Source organism: Syzygium oleosum, unplaced genomic scaffold (assembly GCF_021117445.2).
Source record: "Syzygium oleosum isolate NSW1041296 unplaced genomic scaffold, Sole_v2.1 Sole_v2.01, whole genome shotgun sequence".
NCBI lineage: Eukaryota > Viridiplantae > Streptophyta > Magnoliopsida > Myrtales > Myrtaceae > Syzygium > Syzygium oleosum.
Window position 1 is genome coordinate 11,277,729 of NW_026607485.1, and position 10,554 is coordinate 11,288,282.

Consider the following 10,554-nt stretch of genomic DNA (forward strand, 5'->3'; position numbering starts at 1 on the left):
TAGCTTAGTTTCATACTTCGTTTGTGCTTGGCTCGACATTCTATGACTGACTCGATGTTTTTCTTTTGCTCTTATGCCATTGTTCGCGCATTGTTCAAGTCGGCCGCGTGTACGCATTCCCTCGCCGGATGCTCCATTCCCCTTGCTGGGTGATGCCCGCGGTTTGAAGCCGCCCCCATTAGATCACTATCTCTGCTTCTTGGCGGGTATGTTTGGTTGTTTAGACTTAGCGCGTTTACTCGGGGCCGGAAGTTTGGGGGCCGGAAATCGAGTTTTAGTTGCCGGCGTCATTTTTTGGTCGAAGTTAGTTGACAGTCCGGAGGCTGGGCTGTACGGCAGTGGGAACGTGAGCCCGGTGTCGGCCATTGGCGTTGACGGCACGCGACGGCGGTCGGGGTTGAGAAGCGTTCGGCGAAATCCCAGTCACGGCATGAAGAACTCTCGGTGAAGAAGCAAAAGGGACGTGCATGACAGAAGGCATGCAGGGGATGAAGAAAAGTAATAAAAAAATAAAGAGAAAAAGGAAAAAGAAACAAAAAAAGAAAAAGAAAAAAGAAAAGAGGGATAAAAAAAATCGAAAATGAAATAAGAGAAAGGGATCCGGGCGGGTCAGAGAAAACCCAGGTCAGGTGTCGGGCGGATTGGGTCAGGGGACCGGTCCGGAATTATTATATTATTAAAAATATTAAAACATTAAAAAATATTAAAAAATTAAGAAATATAAAAAATTCAAAAAAAATTCGAAAATGTTTAAAAATCCAAAAAATATTAAAAGTCTGAAAAAACATTAAAAAAATATTTAAAAAAATTCAAAAAAAATTCAAAAAAATTCCAAGAAAAATCCAGAAAATTAGGAAATGTTCAAAAATCACTTTTGGGCTTAATTTCACTAGATATTAGTATTTATTTCATTCTAGACTTAGTTGAAAATTTGTAAAAAATGAGAAAACCTCAAAAAATTTCCCAAAAATTCGGACAAGCCATTAGGGCTTTAGTTTAGGGCTTTTGATTGTATTTTTTTTTTAAAGACGATGTTAAGTCGCTGGTTCTTTATTTTCTCTATGATTATTTGATTGCGCATCTTTAATACAATGGTTGTTATTTTCCCTTTCTAACATGATTAGGTCGAATCTTAGTTTTTTTCGATAGGCTGCCCGGTACGTTAATTTGCAAATGTTCAAGTTTAGATACCGAAAGGGCACTGGTTAGATCGCTAGTGTAATCAAGTCCTCGAATTTTAGAATCTCTAGTCATCGTGCATATCGAGACGACACTCCCACGTCTTGATCAGGGTTTTTAGCTGACCCTTGATTATAGCTAGTGGCGACTCCAATCGAATGCGTAAATTTGACAATTCTTGTCGCGCAAGGCATGAGGCTCGGGAGTGCCTCGGTCTTTGGATTAATGAACTATTTAGTTCGTCCTTCAAACGAATCAATTAACGTTCACATCCTTCGACAAATTCCTCTTGGCCTAACCGATCGGTTCGAGGAGGTCGCGACAGGGGTTGATGGCGAAGGATAGTGATGCGTGTTAAAGGAGTGATGGGATTTGTTGGAGATGGAGGCTAGGGTTCATGAGAGAGGTTGCAGGCTTAAGCATTTGTAAAGGAGGGTAATTTTGTCTTATAATTCTAAGGGTTTTGTCTAGAGGTAGCAAACCGGTATAAATTCAAGTAAAGATATGAATTTGGTCATCGAAAAAAAAGCGAAACTAATACCATTCCAAATGAAAAAGATAGGCCATCTTTGTTAGAACTTTCAAAATAAACTATTGCACATTCGAACTCTATAACTAGGTACATAAGGAAAAGCTCAATCCAATCTAGATTATGTTACATGAAAATTCATATTTTGACTAAGATTAATGCTCAACAAAGCAATAAGTGGACCATTGGGTAATTCTTTCCAAGAGCAGTTAGGCCAATTGTTAAAATTCAGCTGAAGCAGATCTACAAAAATTGGGGGGGGGAATAGTAGAAGTGCCAAAAGTTGTGTACGGAGCTCACTTTGGTGCAAAAAGTTCCATTTGGATCACTTAAGTGCCAAATCAGAGGAAAAATAATCACTTTGGTGCCAACGGTGAGAGATTCCGGCCAAATTAATACGTGCCATTTATAATTAATTTTTTAATCTTAGTTCGATTTTTTAAAAAAAATTAGTCTACGTGGCATTTCCACGTATATATTTCGATTTTTTAAATACTTTTCTGAATTTTTTTCTTTTTTTTCTTCTTTTCCGTTTTTCTTTTCTTTCTTCTCCCTTTGGTCATCGCCGGGGCTTGCCCGCCGTCGCCTAGGCGAGGGTCGGCCGGGCCTCGCCTGTGGCGGGCGGCGGCGGCCTCGTCCGGGCGAGGCCAGGCGGCCGGTGGCCGGCCTCCGGTCACCGGCGGTGACCAAAGGGAGAAGAAAGAAAAGAAAAAAAGAAAAGAAGGAAAAAAGAAAGAAAAAAAAAGGAAAAAAGAAAAAAAATATTTAAAATAAAAAATACTGACTGTACGTGCTGACTGTATCTCCGGCGAGCCACATCGGCTTTAGAAATTAATAAAAAAATGCCACGTCAGATTTCCGGCCAAACTGACCGGAGTTGGTACTTAAGTGATCGTTTTTCAAAAAATTTTGCACTTAAATGATCCAAATGAAACTTTTGGCACCAAAGTGAGCGCCGTACACAACTTTTGGCACTTCTAGTATCCTTCCCCCACAAAAATTAAAATCGGATCAATCTGTGGGGACATGTGTTGGAAGTGGTGTGGTGGAGCGAGGTCCTTTTCTTTGAGTTGTTGAAATTCCCACCTGCCTCAATAAATTATTTTTCTTTCTTGCTTGCGGTGCAGTCCCATATCGCTTAAGCGACCTTTTCCTTGAGGAAAGATTTCCGTATCGTGAGGGCTCTTTCGTATCGATTCATGTTCATCAACTTCTTCTTCTTTGACTTAGACCGCTCCGTGCCTTTCACAGATAGGAGAGAGGATTGCTACTGGCTTTTGCTTCCTTGATTGACAGAGACTGGCTACCAACCGTGCCACAAAACTTCAGCTTGCTTGATTGACTAAATATCGTATGATAATGTAATTTCTCTTCTGTCTTTCTTCCCGCTCGCCGGGATAGAATTGGACTGACAGACCCCGAACAGTGCAGATTGGCGGACAGGGTACGGTTAGAAGTTTACTGAGAAGCGTGGAGCTTGCCGCCCAGTGGTGATTGAAATCAAAAAATGACCTCCAATCAACAACCCGGGAATCCATTCGCTACTGCTCCTCATACATCCGCTTTGATCTTACCTCTATTGCTTTCCAGACTGGCTAGAGGAATGTCTTTTAAATCAACTAGCTAGTTACTCTGCTTCGCACCTTTTCCTTTCTACCCCCTCTATAGCTCCTCATTTCGGTCCTTTTCAAAGTCCTTCGGGTGTATGTCCGGTAGTGTAGCTTTTAGTCGTGGGCAAGTAAAAAACATCTTTTTAGAATAATATGATTCTGTTAACATAGTCTTAAGTAATTAAATTATCCAAATAGAAAAAATTAATGTTTCTAATACATCCATTGTTATCTTCTCATGTATGTCCTGATATCAGTAGGTGAAATTCATTATTCCTTCTTTTATTATACTTCACAAGTGAGTCAAAAGCAGTTGATCAGAAATTTTAGATCTTCGGTACCTCTGTCTAGATGAGGATCTGCTGTCTCTTTTCTAAATAAGCAAAACCTATTTACGTCTTTCATCAACTATTAATCTTATTCTAGTCGCGCATCTATGTTGGCTGAGGGTTTAGGAGTATGAACAAATTCTTCGTGCTTGCGGGACATGGCAATGTTAGATTGCATAAGAGAACACTTAGAAGTTTAACAAAGGAAAGCTCACGGCAAGCAAATACTCAGCATATATTAACGAGGGCAAAGTTTTTGAAATGCCCAAGCAAAGTGCAAACATCCTATATTACATGGAACACAAATAACCAACCTGCTAACACGGTAGTACCAGATACTATATGGACCACCTCTTATTTGAAAGCGTGATAAGCACACGACATATACATTCATTGAAGAACGCACACTCAGTTCTCAGGGAACGGCTTCTCTTTTTCATCGGCTACCACTTCCTTTGCAAGCATGTATCAAGGGTGGTGGTGGTGGTGGTGGTGGTGGTGGTGCGAGTCCTCGACTTCAACGGTCTCCAAGAGACGGCGATCACCAGGGTGGTGCTTGTGGTGGTGCTTGTGCTCTTTTTCTTTTTCATCGGCTACCACTTCCTCAGCAAGCATGTGGCCGGGGTGGTGGGGGTGGTGGTGGTGGTGGTGGTGGTGGTGGTGCGAGTCCTCGACTTCAACGGTATCCAAGAGACGGCGACCGCCCGGGTGGTGCTTGTGATGGTGTTTGTGGTGGTGCTCGTGGTCTTTTTCGACCTCCTCAGAGAAGACAGAGGCGGCGAAGAGCACCGCTCCCAGGAGCAAAACTAGCAAGAACCTGGAAGACATCGGGTGACTAGTTTGAGAGAAGAGGATGTGTGAGAGAGCTGATGGTGTGGGAATGGAGCGAAGGGAGTGTCTCAATTTATAGTGGTTTCGGGATATTGTCGTCGTCACCGATCACGTCACTTGGTATTTTCTGAGATTGAATAAATCGGACGGGCATATGAGACAGCACATTGAATAAGAAAATGAAGTGCTGTACTGGACTCTCTTGTTTTCTACTGGCCAATTTTGCATTGTGCCAGTTCATCTTTGAGGAGACACACGTTAATGAATAACTTCGCTTTATGCCAATCCAAAAGTGTTCATGTAGATTTTAAATACAATAATAAAAGAAAAATGACACTAGAAGTGCTATAATTTTTATATGGCGCTCACTTAAAGCCAAAACTTTTCAGTGGTTCCCTTCAGTGCCACTTTAGTAAAAAAATGATCACTTAAATACCAATTTCGATTTGGGACGTAGGAATTCCAACGTGGCAATATTTTAACGTTTTTTCCGGATAACGTGACTTGTCGTAAATCCAACGTAACAAAGTTTAGTGAAAAGTGATCACGTGAGTACCAATTTTTGTTAAAAGTTATTATTTATGCTTTGTAACTTTTTAAAAAGTGATTTGTTGATTTCACTTTCTTAAATATGATTAGACCATTTGGTGTGCAACAAACATTGCGTACAAACTTGGAAACACATAAAAACCAATCACTCCATTAACAATGGCTTAGATTCAAATCAAACATCATTGCATTCAAAATAAGGTTGTCCTATATCAATATAATGTCCCCAACAAGTCAAACACCTCCCCTACTAAACGCAGCAGCACCAGAGAAAAACAAGTCCAAAGCCTCCCCAGCAACGACCTCCTCAACTACATGCAGCAATATATATATATATATGCAGCAGCACCAGCGATAAAACAAGTCAAAAACCTCCCCAACAGCAACCTCCCCAAGTATATGCAGCAGCACTAGCAAAAAACAATTCAAAAACCATGTATAATCAATTGTTAGAGACAAGCCAATTGAGTTATAACCGGGCGAATAAGAATCGGGTGCATACTTACTACTTGATTAGAGTAGACTTCTTGAGACTTCGTAGCGTAGTCCACACGACATCGTGGCGAATCGTGACAAGCATACACAATTACGTGTGGCGATGGGGGCAGAGAGAAACAGTGCCGAACACGTTTGTGGCTCCCATAAATTATTGGGTCGCAATGGCGTCATCGTTCTAGGACCACATCCGCCTGCAAATTCGTATCTAATCTTCTGTGGTGAAAAGAGTGATTCTAGGTATAGCAGCAGCAAACCCAGCAAGAAAGAGTGTTCGTAAGAGGATAATTCGATCCATAATGAAAGACGTGCTATCGATTTCTTATAGTAAACCAAGACTATTTAAACATACCATGAATTGCTGATTGAAAAGCTTGTGTTTTCTCGACCCTATTTTGGATGACGAGGAAACTAGCGACTCATTTCATGATATAGAAGAGATCCACGATGTATAATGCTCGAACTACTTCTGTAGAGTTGTTTAATGAAGCATTAGGCTCGTTTCGAACTGTTTAACTTTATGTTCTTCTATGAGTGGTTGAGTAACGGAGGTTTTGATACATGAGAATATGTATTATTTTCTTGTATGTCGTGGTATAATTTTATGAATTATTTTGTAAAGTAACTTATGGGGGCACGTCGGCCTTTTATGATAGATGTGTACATCTAGATGGGGCGATCTACGCACATTTATAAAGAGTACTCTGCAAAAGCTTTGGTGACCCTTATCATCAATAGAAATTATAGATAGTGAAATTTTGAGTCATCTTTCTGACAGTTCACGATGATGTTTATCGTTTGTTTAAGTTTGCGTAAGGGCCCTTGACTGATTAATGAAAAGATAAAGATAAGAAAGAATATAATAAGTAACTCAATGGGCACTCTATTAAAGAGAACAACGAAGACATGACACAAACTTTGATGTTTTCATCCAATTTAGTCAACTGTTCAACTCTCACCGAAACCATGGCTTGACAAAAATTAATACTTCATATGTTATTTTTAATAGGGGTTAGCATGGGACCAGACTGCGATTCCTAAAATTTGGAACCTGTGATTATCAGTCCGGTTCCTGGTGTGGATTGACCCACCTAGACCGCCCGGACCGGATCGATAAAACATTTCTCAAAACTCTAATTTCCCATACTCTCTCGCGCTCATCCCTCTCGACTCTTGCTCAATCTCACGACTCTCACTTCTCACTCTCGCTCTTAGTCTCATGCGGTCACGCACCTCCCTTGTTCGGTGTTTGTTTTGTTACGCACCTTTTTCCTTTAATTTTCTAAGAACAAAAATTCCAATGGAGATTGATAATCCTAGAGACCGTTGTTGCCTATCAGCAAAGAAGCAAGGGCTCAGAGAGTTGGGAGGAGGTTTGTTTTCTATTTATGGGAGTGTCTACGCTGACTAACGAGAAAAAAAAAAAGAAAGATATCCCCACTGGTTCCTGTACCCACCTGGGAACCAGATCGGAGAACCAGAATCGGTCCGATCAGGTTGCAGGATTAAGTGGGTCAGTTCCCAATTCCTCGAACTAGGAACCGATCCCTTGGAATCCTACCCTGAAACTAATGACCCCAAATTTTTTATGAGTATTTCAAAATACTTTTCGAACATGATAGATATGAAATGATTTATTTTTTTATAAATATTGATTACAAGAAACACAAAAAGACTCGGTAACAAGAATTAATAAAATTTCGTTCGGCACAACGGAAATCAATGTGGAATTTATAGATTTCAACATTCTTTTTTAGGAGAAGAAGTCCATGACAACATCCTCAATGTCCTAGCCTATGATGGGCCAAGCGCATTTGTAGAATAGATTATTAAAATTGTCTGGACTCGGAGCTTTGAAGTCGTTGAAACCCTTTAAGACTCTGAGAATATCTTATCTTTGAAGTGCAAGCAAGGTAACAAGAACATTGACATCTTCATGGAAAAAAGAAGTATACCTCTCATATAGAACATTTGTACACCTAGAGCTACCAAGGAGTTGATAATATGATATAATTGAATTCTTAAGAACACCATCCTCGGTAATAATAGAGCCATCCTCTAGTTTGAGATGAATGATCCTGTTCTGGGCACTCCTCCGCATCATGGAGGTGAAGAAGATCTTACTATTGTTATCACCCTCCTTGAGCTATAGATTTCTAGATTTCTATTTAAGCAAAACTTTTTCATGTTTATTAAGAGCAAGTAACTCATCCAGTTGTGCCTTTTTAGCATCCCGAGTAATGGAATTATAAGGATCAAGCACAAGCTCATGTTGAAGTAAATGTAGGCTCTCCTTAGCCTGCTTTACCTTTAAGTGTAAATCACCAAACTGAGATCTATTCAAGCTCTTGAGTTTTCGTTTTAATGTCTTGAGCTTCTCCACCACAGTGAACATTCTTGATCCTCGAACTTCCTATTGCCAGCAAGTGGAGACCATAGGCAAGAAATTAGGGTTAGCAATCCAAAAATTAAAAAATTTGAAAGAAGATTTCCTCCTCCTATATGTGGTGTCAAGTCACACCAAACATGGGAGTGATCGAAAACCCCTAGAAGCAAGAATTGAACTGAATGGAGGTTATACTTATCCTACCGTTCTACATTAATCAAGACTTTAGCAATTCTGCTTGCTTTAAGATTATCCCTTGAGCTTTTGTTTGTCCATGTGAAGAAAGGACCTGTAGACGGAGGTTCAATCAATGCAAGTTCCTCAATCATGGTGTCTAGTTCCTCCATACCTGAAGTCGAACGCACGGTGGAGCCGATCCTTTCGTTTGTGTCCCTTGTTTCATTAAAATCCCCTATTAAGAAGATCATATCTATTAGAGAATGCGCAGCGAAAGCCCGATACCTTCACCTGGGGAGATCGCTAAGAGGGAACTCAAGTTCGAGTCCGTCAACATATCCAGTTGGACCCACCTTTACTCAAAAACTTAAGCCGATGAGTTATGAGCCAACTATGATATATTAACTGCTCAGCACCACATCAATTATTTGATATGGAACTTCTCTAACATAACTCACACGTGTATCTCAATAATTTCCCCCTTACATGTGAGCTCAGTGTTAGATTTGCTCCTCCTTAATTTAGGTATTCTTCTACATCAGCTTATTTCAACTTGAATCTCCAAGTCATTGAAGTGCACCCACAACTATGCACAACAACCATCATCAACTGCTAACTTGGGATTGCATCACCTATGGTCTCTATCGTGTCACCAGACCAACTGTCCATGGTCACTTCTCGCCAGACCAACCATGATGGAAATTTCCACTCGAAACAAACGTCGATCATGAGATTTCTTTCTTGAAATATTCACCAAACATCGAAACAGATTGGAGACCTACCAATCAACCATCGCCTCTCATATTATTAGCCACAAGTCCACAATTGACTTTCCAAACTCTGTCCAACTCTTCAACGCAAAGTAGGAAAGATGATTTCCAATATTTCCTTTTGCTCGATTTCGGACGTCTGCAAAATATCAATTCGGAATATTCAAATTTTTGTTTTAGACTCAAACTCGAGACATATTTTAACAATCTCTACCTTGGCTCGACATTTGAGCTAAGTTACAATTGCTTCGTCGAAATTTCAGTACTACTCTCCCACAGCCCCCGATAGGCTCAACCGCCACAGACGTCTTCTAAGTCCAAGCCTCGCTTGAATTTCACCATAGCCGAGGACCTCATCAGAACACCAACTCCACATGCACCTTTAACTGCTCCACAAGAATTCTCCAACACAACCTTCTTAACCGCAGATAAAATAGAACATCATTGCATCCAATTCTGTCAGGAAATCGAATACGCACCTTATCAATATCAACAGTTACAGCAACTTTTAGCTCAATAGGCTCTACCTCACTATAAACACCATCTGTGTCGATTACTTCGCTAGTACCCACTACCTCAGGAGTTTCTGGTTGCAACTCCACCTCTAGCTGAACGCCGTTCAAATCCGTATAAACACTGCTATAATCACTCATAGCCAAAAGTACTGGAGACTTGTCAAATGTAACTTCTCTATTGATAACAGGTGAATTTAATTCCGGACACCATAACCGATAACCTTGCTCACCATGTGCATAGCCTAGGAACATGCACTTTCTTGTCCTTCCATCGAGCTTACCATCACTAACTCGAACATAACATGAGTAACCAAATATTCTAAGAACAGAATAATCAGCAACGTTACCTGACCACACTTCTTTGGGAGTCCGACATCCAATCATAGTTGATGGGGATCTATTCTTCAGGTAGCTTGCCATACTAAGCACATCCGCCAGGAATCTCCTAGCTATACCAGCACCATTTTATGGGCCGTCTCTAGTAATGTTCTGCTCATCAACTCCACAACATGTTGTGGTTCATTGGCATTAGTGCGATGTCTCACTATGCATTCATTCATGCAGAATTCGTTTAATAGCTGTGAGCAAAACTCCATACTATTGTCAGTCCGCACTTGCTTGATCGTTTTACTAGTATCCTTTTCGATCAAAGCTCTCAACTGCCTGATCTTGACAATAGTATCAAACTTGTACCTAAGCACAAACACCCAAATCTTCATCGAGTAGTCATCCACAACTATTTACATAAATCTGGCACTCTTCCTCGAAGGAAAGCGCTACAACCTGCAAAATGATGTAGCTAGCAAGTATCACCTAGAGGGGGGTGAATAGGTGATTTAAACAATTTTGATCAATTTATAGCGGAAATGATTGATCACAGTAGAATCTGAATAAAATTCAGATTCAAAATAGTTTATATAGACAGTGCTCTTGGTGTGCAGTATGTAAAGCAAGAAATAAGGGATAGAAAAACTGCACACAAGCTTACAGTGGTTCGGCTTATAGCAAGCCTACGTCTACTCTCCCACGCTGATAGCCTATTGGCTGGATTTCACTATGTAATCAAGAGAAATTACAGATACTAAGTGACAACACTCTTGTATATGATAAGGCTCTCTATCTCACACAATTACTCTTACAAAATATCCCCTCAAGATCTTAGTGTTTAGCTCAAAAAAGAACAA

At 40.4% G+C, this 10,554-nt stretch overlaps 1 protein-coding gene and 1 long non-coding RNA gene across 2 annotated transcripts; one reads left to right on the forward strand and one right to left on the reverse strand.

The window, feature by feature from the left end:
• The first annotated feature begins 2,709 nt into the window (after window positions 1–2,709).
• On the forward strand, window positions 2,710–3,528 carry LOC130140724 (uncharacterized). Its single transcript, XR_008818705.1, has 2 exons — window positions 2,710–3,069; window positions 3,135–3,528. It is a non-coding gene; the product is annotated as an uncharacterized LOC130140724 (long non-coding RNA).
• Window positions 3,529–4,115: 587 nt separating this feature from the next.
• On the reverse strand, window positions 4,116–4,475 carry LOC115688976 (uncharacterized). The gene has a single exon (XM_030614945.1). The coding sequence runs from the start codon at window positions 4,473–4,475 to the stop codon at window positions 4,116–4,118; it is 360 nt and encodes a 119-aa protein (XP_030470805.1).
• Between the last annotated feature and the right edge of the window lie 6,079 nt (window positions 4,476–10,554).

Coding starts and splice junctions, on each gene's coding strand:
- LOC115688976 (XM_030614945.1), bottom strand. CDS start 4,475: ATGTCTTCCAGGTTCTTGCTAGTTTTGCTCCTGGGAGCGGTGCTCTTC.